The following is a 20,848-nucleotide window of genomic DNA, read 5'->3' on the forward strand; positions in this document are numbered from 1 at the left end:
GTCGACACATCCATGTCCGTCTGTTGTAATCACATCCACAATAATATATTATTGCACGAGAGTGTTCTCTGTGGTCACGAAATTTCTCCACGAAAAAATATTATCATAGGTTCATGTTTTAATATAGCCCTCATATAACGGTACCCCCCGGCTTTCGGTTTTTGAGGATTAATCTACAATTTTTAACCGAACTAGCTATAATTGGGCATTTGAGTTTCTCAGCGGCCAAGAAACTTTTTCATTAAAAATCGTCAACATAAGTCCATGTTTTGCTATAGCCCTCATATAACGGTACCTTCCGATTTTCCATTTTTTGAGCATTGAAGCTACAACTTGTTAACCGAACTAGATGTAATTTAACATTTGAGATTTTTGAGGTCACGAAACTTCTCCAGGAAAAATCGCTATCATAGGTTCTTGTTTTGATATAGCCCCATATAACTGTACCTCCCGATATTCGGTATTTGAGGGCTTGTTTAACCGAACTAGCTATAATTTGACAGTTGAGGTTCCTTCCAGTTACAAAACATTTCCTCCAAAAATTTTAAAGATAGGTCCACACTTTGATATAGACCCGATATAAAGGTACCACTTGATTAGATAATTAGGCATTTGGGGTATCCGTGTCGAAACAGTTTTGCACCTAAGATTGGGAACAGGAAAGGAAACTAATTATTCCATTTTTGTTAAGAATATAAAAAGTTCGGCCCGCCCGAACTTATTGGCTTTTTACTTTTTCATAGTAAAAGTGTCCTGGTTAGGATTAAACAGTTCTACTTGTATCTCAGCGAATGATTTGTTAGGACCTTTCTTGAGTGTTCTAGTTACTTTGCTGTAATCAACCTTCCTGAAATATTATTTAAATCCACTTTTTAGCTCCAATTGTCCTTGAACCAATGCAAATAATCCTTCATATACATAATTTCCTTCAAGCTTGTTGTGTTTTCAATTTGTACTTTCTCAATGAAACAAATGTAATACACCTTGTAGGTCATAACCTTCGACAAGTTAACAACAATATAATGTTACAACATGGTTTATGATGTTTACAATCCTCAAAACATTATGATTGGCATTCGTTTAATTTTTTTATCTATACATTTCCATTTTTTCCTTTTTGTTACAGACAAAAAGGTGCAAAAGAGTCAAACACCACGATATGATGACTATTCCACATCATATGGAGAATCATCGACAATGAGGATACAAGCAAATGAGCAATCTACCATTAGAACAACCCTAAGGCCAGTAAAGAAGCCTAAATTTAACAAAGCCTATAAATATGGCCAAGATAATGATGATGATGAGGGTGAAGATGTTGATGATTCCAATAATCTAGAAGAAGATGGGGATGAATACGATGCCAGTAGATATAGATATGGTAAAACCCCCTACAAAGGCCATCACAACAATAAACAACAAATGACCAAAAAGAAAAATCATGAGGAGCAGCAACAACATAAGGAAGTTTTAGAGCTTAAGGAAAAACAAATGAAAATTAAAAAGGAAAAACTAAAGAAACAACAACAGCAGCAACAGCAGACACAACAGCAACAACATAAAACCAACAACAACAACGATCACCATTATCATCATCCGGAACATCATACATCTGGTGCGGGCTCAAGTAAAATTCTTAATTTTCCCGAAAATCTTCCCTCTGTCCTCTACTATGATTACAAAACGGAAGAACATCAACATCACCAACATCAACACCGTGAACAGCATCTAAAGCATCAGCATGAAAAGGAGCTGAAACATCGTCAACATTCGACTAATGGTCGTCATCATGAATACGGTGGTGGTGTTGGTCAAGATTTTAATTTGGACATGTCTGGGACATTGCCAGCTGTTGCCACCACCTCACAACTGGCGGAGTCGTCTGCCTTTGGCCGGAATAATGTTCGTGGTGGTGGTGGTGACTTAAACCAACAACAACGGCAAATGCCATCATCTGCAAAATTCTTGGCAAACGGAAATGACAACATTTACAATGTGGATTTACAAACGGATAGTGACATTTTGCCCGAACCTCCGACAAAAAAGCCCAAATTATCGTCTATTGACACAGCGCCACCAGTGGATAGTGGAGCAGAAGGAACACCACCGCACACAACAACATTGCCATATCGTTTGTCAACATTATCCGCCACATCGGCGGGTTCAACGAACATAACAACACGACCGCTTAAGGTATGTAAATGAACAGCGTCCAAAGATTTTCATTTAAAACTGTTTTAACGATTTGAAATTGAAATTTGTGGAGGGAGGGAGGGGATAAAATGTAGTAGTGGTCGTCATGTTAATATAAACAAAATTGTGACATAATCTGCAGCTGTGTCACACTGGAGGAGAGATGTATAATGTTCAGTGTCACATAAACAAAATATTTCAATAGGGGTAACACCGCTGGAGATTGCATGTTCACACAAAAACAAGTAAGAACGGCGTTAAGTTCGGCCGGGCCGAATTTGTTATATCCTCCACCACGAGTTGTGTTGAATTAAAATTGAACAATTAGTTTTCTTTAGTTTAAGAAGAAGACTAATTACCAAATTTCAGCAAATTTCGTCGATCTATACCGACAAATTTCTGCGGAAAGTTTTTAGACTCAAAGAAGACTAATTACCAATTTTCCGATATTTCGGTAAGATAATGTGGCTAAAACCTAAAAAAATAGCAAAAATCAAAAGGTATGCTTCTATAGGGGATAAAAGAAGACGTGGGCCTATGCTAATAATTAACAAAATTCAATAATTTCGGTGGGATATTGACGTCACAACCTTTAGAATTACGAAAATCGGGAGGTACCGTTCTATGGGGGCTATATGAAGGCGTGGACCTACACTGACAAATTTCTGGGGGAAAGTTTTATCCCAACAACAAAGACTAAGTACCAAATTTCAGCCACTTCGGAAGAATATTGAGGCCACAACCTCCAAAATACCGAAAATCCAGAGGTACCGTTCTATGGGGGCTATATGAAGACTTTAACCTGTACCGACAAATTTCTGCGGGAAAGTTTTATCCCAACAACAAAGACTAAGTACCAAATTTCAGCCATTACGGTGGAATATTTATGTCACAACCTTCAAAATACCGAAAATCGGGAGGTACCGTTCTATGGGGGCTATATGAAGGCGTAGACCTATACCGACAAAATTCTGGGGGAAAGTTTTGTACCCACAGCGAACACTAAATACCAAATGTTAGCCGTTTCGGAGGAATATTCAGGCCACAACCTTAAAAATACCGAAAATCGAGAGTTACCGCTCTATGTGGGCTACATGAGGGCGTAGACCTATACTGACAAAATTCTGAGGGAAAGCTTTATACCCCCATCGAAGACTTAGTACCAAATTTCAGTCATTTCGGTGTGACAATGAAGCTAAAAGCTTAAAAGTACCGACAACCTGGAGGTACCGTCCTATGGGGGCTATATAATGGCGTGGACCTATACCGACAAAAATCTGGGGAAAAGTTGTGCACCCCCAACGAAGACTAAGTATCAAATTTCAGCCATTTCGGTTAGGTAATGAGGCTAAAACCTTCAAAATACCGAAAATCGGGAGGTACCGGTTTGTGAGGGCAATTTCAAAACGAGGACATATCGGTCCCATTTGCAATACCAAACATCCTAGGAGTGATAGAAACTTCTATACCAAATTGCAATGCTCTATCTTAAAAATTGCGAGCTGTATCTTGATTTCAACAAACGGACGGACGGACAGACGACATGGTTATATCGACTTAGAATTTTACCCTGATCAAGAATATATATATACTTTATAGGGTCTCCAACGAATACCTCGATGTTTTACGAGCGGAATGACACATTTATTTATAACCTCCATATTATGGTGGAGGGTATAAAATGCTATGAAAACCTCACTTTCATCCGATGTTCCAATAGGCGTGGATGCAGGATATGAACCGCAGAAGTGGATTTTTTAAGTAATGTTTTTGAGAGGCTATCTAAGCCAAAGACGTGGGGCTTTTTGTGGGGCTATCTGACCCAGAGACGTGCAGATTTTAAGTAATGTTTTTGTGCGGCTATCTAAGCCAAAGGCGTGGATTTTTAAGTAATGTTTTTGGGGGCTATCTAAGCCAAAGGCGTGGATTTTTTAAGTAATGTGTTTGAGGGTCTATCTAAGCCAAAGGCGTGGAATTTTTAAGTAATGTTTTTGTAAGGCTTTCTGATAAAAAGGCGTGGATTTTTTAAGTAATGTTTTTGTAAGGCTTTCTGATAAAAAGGCGTGGATTTTTTAAGTAATCTTTTTGTAAGGCTTTCTGATAAAAAGGCGTGGATTTTTTAAGTAATGTTTTTGTAAGGCTTTCTGATAAAAAGCGTGGATTTTTTAAGTAATGTTTTTGTAAGGCTTTCTGATAAAAAGCGTGGATTTTTTAAGTAATGTTTTTGAGGGGCTATCTAAGCCAAAGGCGTGGAATTTTTAAGTAATGTTTTTGAGGAGCTATCTATGCCAAAGGCGTGGATTTTTTAAGTAATGTTTTTGAGGAGCTATCTAAGCCAATGGCGTGGATTTTTTAAGTAATGTTTTTGAGGAGCTATCTAAGCCAAAGGCGAGGATTTTTTAAGTAATGTTTTTGAGGGGCTATCTAAGCCAAAGGCGTGGATTTTTTAAGTAATGTTTTTGAGGGGCTATCTAAGCCAAAGGCGTGGATTTTTTAAGTAATGTTTTTGAGGAGCTATCTAAGCCAATGGCGTGGATTTTTTAAGTAATGTTTTTGTAAGGCTTTCTGATAAAAACGGCGTGGATTTTTTAAGTAATGTTTTTGTAAGGCTTTCTGATAAAAAGGCGTGGATTTTTTAATTTAAGTAATGTTTTTGTAAGGCTTTCTGATAAAAAGGGGTGGATTTTTTAATTTAAGTAATGTTTTTGTAAGGCTTTCTGATAAAAAGGCGTGGATTTTTTAATTTAAGTAATGTTTTTGTAAGGCTTTCTGATAAAAAGGCGTGGATTTTTTAATTTAAGTAATGTTTTTGTAAGGCTTTCTGATAAAAAGGCGTGGATTTTTTAATTTAAGTAATGTTTTTGTAAGGCTTTCTGATAAAAAGGCGTGGATTTTTTAAGTAATGTTTTTGTAAGGCTTTCTGATAAAAAGGCGTGGATTTTTTAATTTAAGTAATGTTTTTGTAAGGCTTTCTGATAAAAAGGCGTGGATTTTTTAATTTAAGTAATGTTTTTGTAAGGCTTTCTGATAAAAAGGCGTGGATTTTTTAAGTAATGTTTTTGTAAGGCTTTCTGATAAAAAGGCGTGGATTTTTTAAGTAATATTTTTGTAAGGCTTTCTGATAAAAAGGCGTGGATTTTTTAAGTAATGTTTTTGTAAGGCTTTCTGATAAAAAGGGGTGGATTTTTTAATTTAAGTAATGTTTTTGTAAGGCTTTCTGATAAAAAGGCGTGGATTTTTTAATTTAAGTAATGTTTTTGTAAGGCTTTCTGATAAAAAGGCGTGGATTTTTTAATTTAAGTAATGTTTTTGTAAGGCTTTCTGATAAAAAGGCGTGGATTTTTTAAGTAATGTTTTTGTAAGGCTTTCTGATAAAAAGGCGTGGATTTTTTAAGTAATGTTTTTGTAAGGCTTTCTGATAAAAAGGCGTGGATTTTTTAAGTAATGTTTTTGTAAGGCTTTCTGATAAAAAGGCGTGGATTTTTTAATTTAAGTAATGTTTTTGTAAGGCTTTCTGATAAAAAGGGGTGGATTTTTTAATTTAAGTAATGTTTTTGTAAGGCTTTCTGATAAAAAGGCGTGGATTTTTTAATTTAAGTAATGTTTTTGTAAGGCTTTCTGATAAAAAGGCGTGGATTTTTTAAGTAATGTTTTTGTAAGGCTTTCTGATAAAAAGGCGTGGATTTTTTAATTTAAGTAATGTTTTTGTAAGGCTTTCTGATAAAAAGGCGTGGATTTTTTAAGTAATGTTTTTGTAAGGCTTTCTGATAAAAAGGCGTGGATTTTTTAAGTAATGTTTTTGTAAGGCTTTCTGATAAAAAGGCGTGGATTTTTTAATTTAAGTAATGTTTTTGTAAGGCTTTCTGATAAAAAGGGGTGGATTTTTTAATTTAAGTAATGTTTTTGTAAGGCTTTCTGATAAAAAGGCGTGGATTTTTTAATTTAAGTAATGTTTTTGTAAGGCTTTCTGATAAAAAGGCGTGGATTTTTTAATTTAAGTAATGTTTTTGTAAGGCTTTCTGATAAAAAGGGGTGGATTTTTTAATTTAAGTAATGTTTTTGTAAGGCTTTCTGATAAAAAGGCGTGGATTTTTTAATTTAAGTAATGTTTTTGTAAGGCTTTCTGATAAAAAGGCGTGGATTTTTTAATTTAAGTAATGTTTTTGTAAGGCTTTCTGATAAAAAGGCGTGGATTTTTTAATTTAAGTAATGTTTTTGTAAGGCTTTCTGATAAAAAGGCGTGGATTTTTTAAGTAATGTTTTTGTAAGGCTTTCTGATAAAAAGGCGTGGATTTTTTAAGTAATATTTTTGTAAGGCTTTCTGATAAAAAGGCGTGGATTTTTTAAGTAATGTTTTTGTAAGGCTTTCTGATAAAAACGCGTGGATTTTTTAAGTAATGTTTTTGTAAGGCTTTCTGATAAAAAGGCGTGGATTTTTTAAGTAATGTTTTTGTAAGGCTTTCTGATAAAAAGACGTGGATTTTTTAAGTAATGTTTTTGTAAGGCTTTCTGATAAAAAGACGTGGATTTTTTAAGTAATGTTTTTGTAAGGCTTTCTGATAAAAAGGCGTGGATTTTTTAATTTAAGTAATGTTTTTGTAAGGCTTTCTGATAAAAAGGCGTGGATTTTTTAATTTAAGTAATGTTTTTGTAAGGCTTTCTGATAAAAAGGCGTGGATTTTTTAATTTAAGTAATGTTTTTGTAAGGCTTTCTGATAAAAAGGCGTGGATTTTTTAATTTAAGTAATGTTTTTGTAAGGCTTTCTGATAAAAAGGGGTGGATTTTTTAATTTAAGTAATGCTTTTGTAAGGCTTTCTGATAAAAAGGCGTGGATTTTTTAAGTAATGTTTTTGTAAGGCTTTCTGATAAAAAGGCGTGGATTTTTTAAGTAATATTTTTGTAAGGCTTTCTGATAAAAAGGCGTGGATTTTTTAAGTAATGTTTTTGTAAGGCTTTCTGATAAAAACGCGTGGATTTTTTAAGTAATGTTTTTGTAAGGCTTTCTGATAAAAAGGCGTGGATTTTTTAAGTAATGTTTTTGTAAGGCTTTCTGATAAAAAGACGTGGATTTTTTAAGTAATGTTTTTGTAAGGCTTTCTGATAAAAAGACGTGGATTTTTTAAGTAATGTTTTTGTAAGGCTTTCTGATAAAAAGGCGTGGATTTTTTAATTTAAGTAATGTTTTTGTAAGGCTTTCTGATAAAAAGGCGTGGATTTTTTAAGTAATGTTTTTCTAAGGCTTTCTGATAAAAAGGCGTGGATTTTTTAAGTAATGTTTTTCTAAGGCTTTCTGATAAAAAGGCGTGGATTTTTTAAGTAATGTTTTTGTAAGGCTTTCTGATAAAAAGACGTGGATTTTTTAAGTAATGTTTTTGTAAGGCTTTCTGATAAAAAGGCGTGGATTTTTTAATTTAAGTAATGTTTTTCTAAGGCTTTCTGATAAAAAGGCATGGATTTTTTAATTTAAGTAATGTTTTTCTAAGGCTTTCTGATAAAAAGGCGTGGATTTTTTAAGTAATGTTTTTGTAAGGCTTTCTGATAAAAAGGCGTGGATTTTTTAAGTAATGTTTTTGTAAGGCTTTCTGATAAAAAGGCGTGGATTTTTTAAGTAATGTTTTTGTAAGGCTTTCTGATAAAAAGGCGTGGATTTTTTAAGTAATGTTTTTGTAAGGCTTTCTGATAAAAAGACGTGGATTTTTTAAGTAATGTTTTTGTAAGGCTTTCTGATAAAAAGACGTGGATTTTTTAAGTAATGTTTTTGTAAGGCTTTCTGATAAAAAGGCGTGGATTTTTTAATTTAAGTAATGTTTTTGTAAGGCTTTCTGATAAAAAGGCGTGGATTTTTTAAGTAATGTTTTTCTAAGGCTTTCTGATAAAAAGGCGTGGATTTTTTAAGTAATGTTTTTCTAAGGCTTTCTGATAAAAAGGCGTGGATTTTTTAAGTAATGTTTTTGTAAGGCTTTCTGATAAAAAGACGTGGATTTTTTAAGTAATGTTTTTGTAAGGCTTTCTGATAAAAAGGCGTGGATTTTTTAATTTAAGTAATGTTTTTCTAAGGCTTTCTGATAAAAAGGCATGGATTTTTTAATTTAAGTAATGTTTTTCTAAGGCTTTCTGATAAAAAGGCGTGGATTTTTTAAGTAATGTTTTTGTAAGGCTTTCTGATAAAAAGGCGTGGATTTTTTAAGTAATGTTTTTGTAAGGCTTTCTGATAAAAAGGCGTGGATTTTTTAAGTAATGTTTTTGTAAGGCTTTCTGATAAAAAGGCGTGGATTTTTTAAGTAATGTTTTTGTAAGGCTTTCTGATAAAAAGACGTGGATTTTTTAAGTAATGTTTTTGTAAGGCTTTCTGATAAAAAGACGTGGATTTTTTAAGTAATGTTTTTGTAAGGCTTTCTGATAAAAAGGCGTGGATTTTTTAATTTAAATAATGTTTTTGTAAGGCTTTCTGATAAAAAGGCGTGGATTTTTTAAGTAATGTTTTTCTAAGGCTTTCTGATAAAAAGGCGTGGATTTTTTAAGTAATGTTTTTCTAAGGCTTTCTGATAAAAAGGCGTGGATTTTTTAAGTAATGTTTTTGTAAGGCTTTCTGATAAAAAGACGTGGATTTTTTAAGTAATGTTTTTGTAAGGCTTTCTGATAAAAAGGCGTGGATTTTTTAATTTAAGTAATGTTTTTCTAAGGCTTTCTGATAAAAAGGCATGGATTTTTTAATTTAAGTAATGTTTTTCTAAGGCTTTCTGATAAAAAGGCGTGGATTTTTTAAGTAATGTTTTTGTAAGGCTTTCTGATAAAAAGGCGTGGATTTTTTAAGTAATGTTTTTGTAAGGCTTTCTGATAAAAAGGCGTGGATTTTTTAAGTAATGTTTTTGTAAGGCTTTCTGATAAAAAGGCGTGGATTTTTTAAGTAATATTTTTGTAAGGCTTTCTGATAAAAAGGCGTGGATTTTTTAAGTAATGTTTTTGTAAGGCTTTCTGATAAAAAGGTGTGGATTTTTTAAGTAATGTTTTTGTAAGGCTTTCTGATAAAAAGGCGTGGATTTTTTAAGTAATGTTTTTGTAAGGCTTTCTGATAAAAAGGCGTGGATTTTTTAAGTAATGTTTTTGTAAGGCTTTCTGATAAAAAGGCGTGGATTTTTTAAGTAATGTTTTTGAGGGGCTATCTAAGCCAGAGGCGTGGATTTTTTAAGTAATGTGTTTGAGGGGCTATCCAAGCCAAGGCGTGGATTTTTTAAGTAATGTTTTTGGGGGGTATCTAAGACAAAGAGGTGCATATTTTAAGTAATGTTTTTGAGGGCTATCTAAGCCAAAGGCGTGGATTTTTTAAGTAATGTTTTTGAGGGGCTATCTAAGGCGTGGATTTTTTAAGTAATGTTTTTGAGGGCTATCTAAGCCAAAGGCGTGGATTTTTTAAGTAATGTTTTTGAGGGCTATCTAAGCCAAAGGCGTGGATTTTTTAAGTAATGTTTTTGAGGGGCTATCTAAGGCGTGGATTTTTTAAGTAATGTTTTTGAGGGGCTATCTAAGGCGTGGATTTTTTAAGTAATGTTTTTGAGGGGCTATCTAAGCCAAAGGCGTGGATTTTTTAAGTAATGTTTTTGAGGGGCTATCTAAGCCAAAGGCGTGGATTTTTTAAGTAATGTTTTTGAGGGGCTATCTAAGCCAAAGGCGTGGATTTTTTAGTAATGTTTTTGAGGGGCTATATAAGCCAAAGGCGTGGATTTTTTAAATAATGTTTTTGAGGGGCTATATAAGCCAAAGGCGTGGGTTTTTTAAATAATGTTTTTGAGGGGCTATATAAGCCAAAGACGTGGATTTTTTAAATAATGTTTTTGAGGGGCTATCTAAGCCAAAGGCGTGGGTTTTTTAAATAATGTTTTTGAGGGGCTATATAAGCCAAAGGCGTGGGTTTTTTAAATAATGTTTTTGAGGGGCTATATAAGCCAAAGACGTGGATTTTTTAAATAATGTTTTTGAGGGGCTATCTAAGCCAAAGGCGTGGGTTTTTTAAATAATGTTTTTGAGGGGCTATATAAGCCAAAGGCGTGGATTTTTTAAATAATGTTTTTGAGGGGCTATCTAAGCCAAAGGCGTGGGTTTTTTAAATAATGTTTTTGAGGGGCTATCTGAACCAAAGTAGCGAATTTTTGTAGATTTTAATATTATTGAGGTATATTCAACCAAAATTAAACGCCTGTTGTATACTTTGTTTTTTTTTCACATCTTTAGAGTTCCTCCCATTATCAAGATTTTCCTTATTTCACATATATAATTTCCAAAGTTGTTTTTTCTTTTTTTGCAAAAAGCATTGAGAAAGAACACGAAAAACTGGTCATGTTTGGTAGAATTCAGTATTGAATGTTGTAAAAATACCTCTGCACAGCATGTACACCTCAGCATGATCATACATACTTACCAAAAACACACACACAGGGAATTAAAGCAATTCATTGTCGTAAAAGTAAATGTCATATCCTTTGAGGATTACAAAAACAGCCATGTTGTTGACATACATATCCCCTCTGTCATTTTACTTTGCTTTATTGTACGTATTACGTATAGCTTGGTGCTTGCAGCAAGAGTGAAAGAAACAACGTGAGAGGGAATGTGTGGGACATCAATTGTCCAAAAATTGCAGGAGTTTAACCTGAGTTTCATGTTTGACATAATTGAAATTGAATGTTATTTCATCATCAACGTTGTTCGATGAAAGTAGTTGTTGCTGTCCATAACCCATGAGCAAGGAAAAATTTCGAGCCCGAAAAAAAACCAAATGGACAAAAATGTCTAAAAGGATTTCAGTTTGAAGTGTTGAGAGAGTAATGGACAACGACGAATGATGGGCAGACTGCCTGGCTGCCAGCCTAGCATGCCGATAAAAGCGGATAAAACGACAATTATCAACAATGACACGCAATGAATGAATGAAATCTCAAAATAAATGGCAAAGATTACAATTCGAAAGCAAAGGACATAAACAAAAAGTACAGCTAAAAGAACATTAAGAGGTGAAAGAATAACATTAAAGGGATTAAGTAATTATTTGCATAAACTTCAACAGTACCTTTTAACAATTGTGGCGTAAAGAAGAATTTACAGCGACGTTATTGTCATCATTTATGGTCCACTCAGCCGCGGGGGACAAGATTGAAAAGCTAATTGCCGCGAAGGAAGCAGAAGAAAGAAAAAGAAATAACGTAATCATGGATGTTGTTAATTTAGTTAATTTCACTCAACAATGGACAGACATATTTTCTTGGTGTAGAAAAAATTCCAACACACGGTAGGTAGACCTTGGGCTTAATTGAAATTAAGGCAATTTAAGAGGCATTCAGCCGAAGGAAGTCAGTAGGTCGTCGGAAGAGACATTTGTTTATAGAATTCTTAAGGCACAATTTTTTGGTGATATTTAAATAAACCAATTTAATTATACCCGAATATTTTTTTTGTTTCAAAATAATATCAAAACCGATTGACTCCTATCATGGAATAGTCCACCGCCCAATGTGCAACAACATTTGCTCTGTTCCAGAACCTGCAAGAAGCTACTAATTTCTACTACGATAACAATTTTGCCTTTATGTTATCGGAAAAAATAGTAAAAATTAATAGATTCTTGCAGCACTGGAACAGACCAATTGTAATATTTAATATTAAAAAAATACAACACCAAACACACACACATATATTGTGTTTAAAATACAACAAATAGAATAACAAAATTAATCCCTTTTAAAATGAAATCGTTGGAAATTCATACAAATTAATCCTTTCAAATTTAAATTGGAATCAATAACAATGAACATGGGATTTATATGAATAAAACCAAACCAAACACAAAAGAAAATAAACAAATGAAAGTAATTTTCTGTTTATGCGAACGTGTCAGAGGTTATGTTGACCCTGCAGATTTTCCAATTTCAAATCAAACAATCATAGAAAACAAATCGATAGTTTGATTTAAATAAGCAAAATATTTCATCAATTCATATGCAAATAAAGGAACAGTTCTGGTTAATTTTATTGTTGTTTGGGCGAACCTTTGAATGAATTCATGTTTTTACACTTATTGAGTTATCTCTTCCTTCTTAGTTGAGATGTATGTGGTGGAGTTTCTTTTTGTACCCTCAGCATTTATGCTAACGAGGGTATATGAGTGGAAGACAAAAAAAATTTAGTTTCCAGGAAGCCTACAACATTTTTAAGGTGATCTTATGCAAACAATTTGAACTGAGGATTTTTTGAAAGTACAGACCCAAACGACAAGAAACCTTAGTTGGGTTTCGTTGTGTCAGATCCAGCTCGGATTTTAGGGCCCCATCTAAACATGGTTAAATATTGAGTTTTTAAAGAAATTCGGGGCTATATCTCTGAAACCAATGCGAATCTTCTTCTGACCTTACTTACTTACTTACTTAGTTGGCCCATTACAGAACATTTGTTCCATAGACCGAACTAAGAAAAGATCTCCATTCCTCTCTGTTTTTCGCTTGACTTTTTGGAATACCGCGCCTTTTCATTTCTTCATCCACTTGTATGCTCCATCGAAGCTTAGGCCTGCCGATTCTGCGTGCACCGCCATGTGGCATGTATTCATACGCCTTTTTAGCGAGTTCATCATCGCTCATTCTCATGATATGGCCTAGCCAACGCAATCGTTGCATCTCGATACGTTTAACTATATGCATGTCTTTGTATAGCTTATATAGCTCGTGGTTCATACGACGTCGATATTCACCGTCAACACAAATCGGCCCGTAGATCTTTCGAAGAATTTTCCTCTCAAACACACCAAGCACTGCCTTATCTGCTTGCGCAAGTACCCATGCTTCGGAGCCATACATTAGCACGGGTAGTATCAGCGTTTTGTATAGTGTTATTTTTGTTTGACGAGATGTGGCTTTGTTTTTAAATTGCTTACTTAGACCATAGTAGCATCTGTTGGCCAATACAATTCTTCTTCTTATTTCACAACTGATGTTGTTTGTTGTGTTTATGGCAGTGCCGAGGTAGACAAAGTCTTTAACTACCTCAAAATTGTAGGTACCAACTTCCACAGTTGGTCTGAGCTCTATGGACGCTTTGCGCGTCGACACCATCAATTTGGTCTTTTCGCCGTTTACCGCCAGACCCACTTTCGCAGATTCTGCTTCGACATTCCTAAACGTATCAGTTACTTCCTCTACTGATCGTCCCATGATGTCTATGTCATCAGCATAGGCAAGTAACATGTGGCTATTGGTGTAAATTGTGCCATTTCTTTTGACATTTGCATCTCGTATTACCTTTTTCAGCAAAATGTTGAATAAGTCACACGAAAGGCTGTCTTCTTGTCTGAAACCTCTTTTGGTACAAAATTCTTCGGAGAGGTTCTTTCCAATTTTAACTGAGGACCTAGTATCAGTTAAAGTCATCTTACAAAGCCGGATGAGCTTTGCGGGGATACCAAATTCAGACATTGCGTGGTATACCTTTGATCGGAGGGGACTGTCGAATGCTGCTTTATAATCGACAAAAAGGTGAAATGTGTCGATCTGCATCTCTTGGGTCTTCTCTAGGATTTGCCGCAGGGTAAATATCTGGTCAATGGTGGACTTGCCAGGTCTAAAGCCACATTGGTATGGTCCAGTTATTTCGTTGACCATTGGCTTTAGTCGTTCGCACAATATCCCTTACACTATCTTATAGGCAATAGAGAGAATACTTATGCCCCTATAGTTGGAGCATACAGTCTTATCTCCTTTCTTGTGGACGGGGCATAGGATGCTCAGGTTCCAATCGTCGGGTACGCGTTCTTCCTGCCAGATGGTGCTAACTAGCTGATGCATACACCTTATCAGCGCGTCACCTCCGGTTTTAAACAGCTCGGCTGGTAAGCCATCGGCTCCTGCTGCTTTATTATTCTTCAGCCGGTTGATTGCTGTTTTTACCTCATCCTGGTCGGGCGGTATACATTCTATACCATCTTCTGGGATTGGATCTGTGGTATCATCGTCTTCGCTACTATTGGATACCAGCAGATTGGAGAAATGTTCCTTCCATATCCTGAGCACGCTATCTGTATCTGTTACCAGATTACCTTGCTGGTCTCTACAGGAGGATGTGCCTGTACCAAAGCCATCTGTTTGATGTTTCACTCCTTGGTAGAATTTTCGGACTTCATTCTGGCTCCTGTACATCTCGATTTTTTCACACTCCCGCTTTTCCATTTCTCTCTTTTTCTTGCGGAAAAGACGTTTCTCTTCTCTCCTTTTCTCCCGATATCTCTCTCGTGCGCTACGCGTTGCTACTGATTGTAAAGTAGCTCTATATGCCGCATTTTTCTCTTCGGTAGCAGCACGACACTCCTGGTCATACCATGAATTCGTTTGTGGAGGTCTCTGGAATCCAAGTATGGATTTTGCGGCTGTTTGCATGGAGTGGGCAATATGTTGCCATTGTGTTGTTATGCTATCGGGACAAGGAGTGCTCGCGTTAAGCAATTGGGCTAGTTGAGTGGAATATGCTGTGGCTATCTGTTGTGTTTGCAGCCTATCGATGTCCAACTTCCGCGTTGTGTCTGTTCGTGCTTTATTTGCAACGTTTAGACGGGTACGTACCTTTGCTGCAACAAGGTAGTGGTCCGAATCAATGTTTGCGCCTCGGAACGATCGTACATCCAAAACGCTGGATGAATGTCTTCCATCTATTACAACATGATCAATTTGATTACTTGTTCTTTGATCTGGAGACAGCCAGGTGCCCTTATGAATATCGAGATGATTAAATCTGGTACTGCTAACTACCATGTTTTTTGCAGCTGCAAAGTCTATCAGTCTCATACCATTGTCAGATGTTTCACTGTGGAGACTGAATTTCCCGACTGTTGGGCCAAAGATATTCTCCTTTCCAATTTTGGCATTAAAATCGCCTAGAATGATTTTAATGTCATGGGCAGGGCAACGGTCATATGTTTCTTCTAAGCGCTCGTAAAATATATCTTTGGTGTGTTCGTCCTTTTCTTCAGTGGGAGCATGAGCGCAAATAAAGCTGATATTGAAGAATTTAGCTTTTATTCGAATTGCAGCAAGTCTTTCATTCACTGGGGTGAAGCTGGATACCAGATGTTTTAGTCTCCGACTAACTACGAATCCGCAACCAAACTCATGCTTTACGTCATGGCAGCTATAATACAGTACGTCACCTTTAGGTGTTGTTGTGACGCCTTTCCCAATCCATCGTATTTCCTGTATGGCAGTAATATCGGCCTTGTACTTTTCAAGTACGTCTGCCAATGCGAAGACTGCACCTTCTCTATAAAGAGTGCGAACATTCCAGGTGCAGATTCGCAGATCATGGTCCTTAAAACGTTTGCGGGGTTCGTCAACTTTAGAGGGGTTTGTTTTTCTTTTCTTTCGTTTTTTCATAGTAGGCTGTTTTTTCTAGGGGAGGGTTACTAACCCGACGCCCAAACCCAAGTTTTTAACGTTCTTATGGGTGAACGCGCGGCACATGTTAGCTCACTACCTTTAACGGGTGTTAAAGGCAGTTCCCCAGGTGACACCACGGGGAGGTCAGTGTCCACTTGAGATGAAAGAGGGACCAAGATAAATCCTGGGCTTTGCCATGTTAAAGCCGGTCAAGACCGTTGCTTGGTATCATTCATCCCCTACGTCACCCTCTTCTTCTGACCTCTGAAGCAAATTTTTAGATAAGGACAAGAATACAATATTTGGAGAAAAAATGAACTCGAAAAACTACATTTATTGCCTCAAATTTGGAAAAATATTCGCTGGAATGTAATACACAACTCTTCAGAACATGTCATTGTTGTAAAATGCCTCTATCCCGTTGTTTTCAGTACATTTTTCTACGACGATTTAATAAAAATGTCAATAATGTAGTGAAGTCCGAAATGCGAGAATAAGCTGTTCGTGTGAACTGTGTTTGAAATACGTGTTGTAAATGATATGATGCAAAATACCGCTGAAACAACATGAAGTAAGCATTTTAGAGTTTCAGAATGTTCTATAGAATTGTCGAGAACTTTTTTTGGAAGATTTTTGCAAAAGGTTACTTGGTTCAACTCCCAATAGTTTAGCCGATACTGACCAGAATTTCAGCAATTATGTAAAATTTTCTATGTTTTATAGATTTTGATGCCCTAGATGGAGTTTTTCTTATATGGTTTCTTCAAAAGATAAGTTCTACTAGTTTAGTGCTACTATATAGTTAAAGACAGCAAAGCCAAATTCCTCTTCGTTTCTGAGATAAAGGCCTGATAAATGCAAAAAAGTGTAGATTTAGCCCGGTTTAGATGAGGCCATAAAATGCGAACTGGATCTGACAGGACAAAACCCAGCTGAGGTTTTTTTTTATATGTACTTTCAAAAAATTCATACTAGAAGTTGTTTGCATTTTCAGTGTTGCATAGTGTTATAATACGCGAACGATTGTAGTTGACCAGTAACCATGACTATTGCTGGAAACTAAGTGTTTCTAAGCAAAGCTCAAAAATGTGACAAAAATTATTTTGCGTGGAAGTTATGGCCATGTAACTGAATAAAAATAGGTAAAAACACGTTGAAGCTAAGGAGGTTTTTACTTTGTTATTCGATTGCTGGTTAAACCATTCAAATGACGGATATATGTCCAAACCAGGGTTTCGGAGTCGGAGTCGAGCAATTTTGCTGGAATTCGGGGCACTTGTTTTTCAAAAAATCATTATTTAAAATAAACAAATATGGTAACATGGGGCGCCTTCGCCACGTTTTTTTCAAAATGTTCTCATATCGACATCATTAAAGTTTTTCCAAATATTATTTTTGGTAAAAATATTAGCATGTCTTGACTATAAGTTTTGATATATAAATGATTATAATTTTGTTTTTAAAATATTATTTTTGAGAATTTACAAAATGTCTAAAAAGTGGCGAAGCGTCCCCACCCATGGGGTAGCTTCGCCATCGACATAGGACATATTGCAACGGACTCTAAAACTGGCATTTACCATACTCCCTCCCCAAATATCAACATTATGCATAAAAAGAACATGTTTTCTATTTAATAATCGAAAATTATTCTAAAATTTACAAAAAGAAACATATTCTAGCCGTTAATTGAAGTAGGTACTTTGAATTTAGGCATAAAAACAAAATTTTTGCCAAATTAGATAGGTTTAGCACAATATTTGATTTCAACTTCACATTATAGCGTGGTATATCAATAGCATAAACAATTTAAGTTAAACCTGACATATTTCTCACATTAACCCACAACACCCCTATCATGGCGTAGCCGCCCCACCCCCAACATAGTTCATAATATGAATATATTGACATTTATAATTACTTTTATCATGCAAATTATTTGGATTTATATTCATCAGTCTATTAACGGTATAAAATATAATTTTGATATCACAAAAGGTATACAAGATATCACAAAATATACCTACCATGAATATGTTTCTCAATACCCCAAAAACATGAAACCGCGTGCATCAGCAATCATATATTTGATAGAAATGCCAATTTTTGGGAAATGAAAGATCTTCGTTAAACTCACAATTTTCCCTTCAACGGCATTTCTGTAGCAGTTATAATTATCAAGAAAATCGGTGCTGGCGAAGGCGCCCCAGTGGCGAAGCCGCCCCATGTTACCATATATAAGCAAACGGTATATTATACTAAGTTAGAGGTGGGTTCACAGGATATCTACTATTCTTTGAAGTCAAATCTTTTCATCTCTATTTTGATTCCAAAATGCACGTTAATTATTAGATGATTCCTTAAAATTCTAGAAATTCATCGATCGATTTTATTTGTCATATTTTGTTGGCCCGTTTATAACAAAAACGTCAGTTTTTTAAGCCAAGCACTAATATTTAATATTTTTCTTTCCGCCATTTCCGTAAAATCTATTATTTTTTTACAAAATCGATCGATGAAGGACTAGATTTTGATGTTCTTGATAAGTCCACAAAAATATATGGCAATCGGTTTAGTTTTAGAGTTGGCACCTCAAAACGCTTTTATTAAAAGAGGGTTTTCGTGTACGGCCATTTGCCACACAACTTCATGGTGTTTTTCAAATTAAAATTCAGAAAGCAGATTTTGTTATGTTCTTTTAGATGAAGAAATTCTCAATTTTAAAACCTTTTCATGAATTGCTTATAATTTTAACCGCATGCAGTTTTTATGATTTGTGTTGCCCCTTCATTTTCACATATTTTGAAAATTTAAAGATTTTCTCACCGGAAGAGCTTTATTAATTTTAGTGGTAGAGGAATTTATCCTCGGAGTCGGAGCCGGAGCCGTGAAAGAACCGGTCTGGAGTCGGAGTCGAGCCAAAAAAAAACCTCGACTCCGAAACACTGGTCCAAACTAAAAGTAGAATAAAAACAAGTGAGATAAGGCTATAGTCGGTACGCGGCCGACTATGTGATACCCTACACCACTACCTCTGTTAATAATCTTTTCACTCGAAAACATTTATTTTATGGAGATACGAAAGTTTTCACTTATCTGGCTTTTATACCAAATGACTTAAGGCGAACTGAACCAAAATAATTAAAATTTAATTTTATATTTGACTACTGTCGACATCAGCAACATCAATAGGCTTCTATCACTGTGAGAAAATTTCGTGATGATCCGATCAAAATTTCGTCCTGTAGTTTGATTGCAGAAAAAGTGGAAAATGGGATGCATTAACGACTATTGCGATATCTCTATTATTTGACTACCTACGCCAACCTACTTTGCATAATTTCAAAGATGGGATTTTCTATTTTCTTAGTCAGGGTTTGCTTTTAGAAGGTCCCCAACCAAAGGTGCGATATCCGTCATTATTATTAAAATCGCAAAAATGAGAAGTTGGGTTTTATTAGCGACTATTGCGATATCTTCGTTGTTAGACCACCTACGACAACCTACTTTAAATCATTAGAAAGGTGATATTTTCTACTTTTATTGTCAGGTTTTGCTTTTGGTATACCCCTTATATAAGCTGAGATATTAGCTTTGGAAAAAAAGTTGTCTTTTTATCCAAGTACGTTTTTTGACCATTCCGACCCCTAAATATTATTCGACCCTCACCAAAATCAATAGGCTTTTTCCTCTTTGAGATCCCCATTAACTCTCAAAATTTCGTGACGATCCGATCAAAATTGCAGCCTGTAGCGTGATTTCCAAAAAAATGGAAAAATGGGATGAATTACCGACTATTGTGATATCTCCACTATTTGATCACCTACGCCGACCTAGTTTGCATCATTGTAAAGGTGGAATCTTCTACTTTCATAGTCAGGCTTTGCTTTTGGAAAGTCCCCAGCCAAATGTGGGATATTCGTCATTATAACTAAATTCGAAAACGTGAAAATTTGGGGTTTTTTTGCGACTATTGTGATATCTTCGTTGTTTGATCACCTACAAGAACCTACTTTACATCATTGGAAAGGTGATATTTTCTACTTTCATTGTCAGGTTTTGCTTTTAGTATACCCCATATAGAAGCTGAGATATTCGCTTTGGAAAAAAACGTTGTCTTTTTATCCACCTAAGTTTTTTGCCTTTCCGACCCCTAAATATTATCCGACCATCACCAAAATCAATAGGCTTCTTCCCCTCCGGGACCCCCATCAACATGGAAAATTTCGTGACGATCCGATCAAAATTACGACCTGTAGCGTGATTACAAGGTTTAGATGGACAGACGGACAGACGGACGGACGGACACACATAGCCAGATCGACTCAACTTGTCGAGACATTCATTTTGGTATATATAAGTATGGGTCTACGACCATTATTTCGATGCGTTAAAAACTTTTTGGCCAAAACCAACTTATAATACCCTCCCCACATAGTGGTGTAGGGTATAAAGAGGATTACACTTCTAATGTATCACTTTTCAAAATTTCCATTGCATCAACCTTTAATAGGATTAAAGTATTCGCGACTACGCTTAATTTGATATGTATATAGACTTACATAGTCAAGCATCACAGTAATCTAATACCAAAGGTCATAATTTGGTGTGATATTTTTCTAAAAAAAACTATTTTTTGGGTACAGTATTTACAATATTCTTTTCTGGACAATGTAAATCACAGATCGTGAAAATCAATCCACTAGAAGGGCGGAAAAGGCTACTGCAAAAATTGAAAAATTTCCGAAATTTTTTTTTGAAAATATCGAGGATTAATTCGAGTTTTCTGAGGATCGCTTCTTTTTATACCCTCCACCATAATATGGAGGGTATAATTAAATTTGTCATTCCGTTTGTAACATATCGAAATATTCATCGGAGACCCTATAAAGTATATATATATATATTTTTGATCAGGGTAAAATTCTAAGACGATATAATCATGTCCGTCTGTCCGCCCATCTGTTGAAATCAAGATACAGCTCGCAATTTTTAAGATAGATCTTTGTAATTTTGTATAGGAGTTTCTATAACTCCTAGGATGTTTGGTATTGCAAATGGGCTGTATCGGTCCACGTTTTGATATAGCCCCCATAGAACGGTACCTCCCGATTTTGGTAATTGTGAATGATATTCATATTGCCCCCATTTTCGGTATTTTCAAGGTTTTTAGCTTGGGTCCACGCCTTCGTATAGCCCCCAAAGAACGGTACCTCCCGAATTGCCGTGTTTTGAAGGTGGTGGC

The 20,848-nt window shown here is 35.4% G+C and overlaps 1 protein-coding gene across 2 annotated transcripts in view; it reads left to right on the forward strand.

The window, feature by feature from the left end:
- The window catches only part of LOC141404898 (uncharacterized), a 163,307-nt gene that overhangs the window by 76,430 nt on the left and 66,029 nt on the right, over positions 1-20,848 (forward strand). For both annotated transcript variants that reach the window (XM_073988724.1, XM_073988725.1), the window contains exon 5: positions 1,127-2,193. In XM_073988724.1, the coding sequence (XP_073844825.1) occupies positions 1,127-2,193 (1,067 nt within the window). The remainder of the gene's footprint in view (positions 1-1,126; positions 2,194-20,848) is intronic.

This window comes from Musca autumnalis, unplaced genomic scaffold (genome assembly GCF_047663935.1).
Source record: "Musca autumnalis isolate F117 unplaced genomic scaffold, ASM4766393v1 scaffold_5, whole genome shotgun sequence".
NCBI classification, from domain to species: Eukaryota; Metazoa; Arthropoda; class Insecta; order Diptera; family Muscidae; genus Musca; species Musca autumnalis.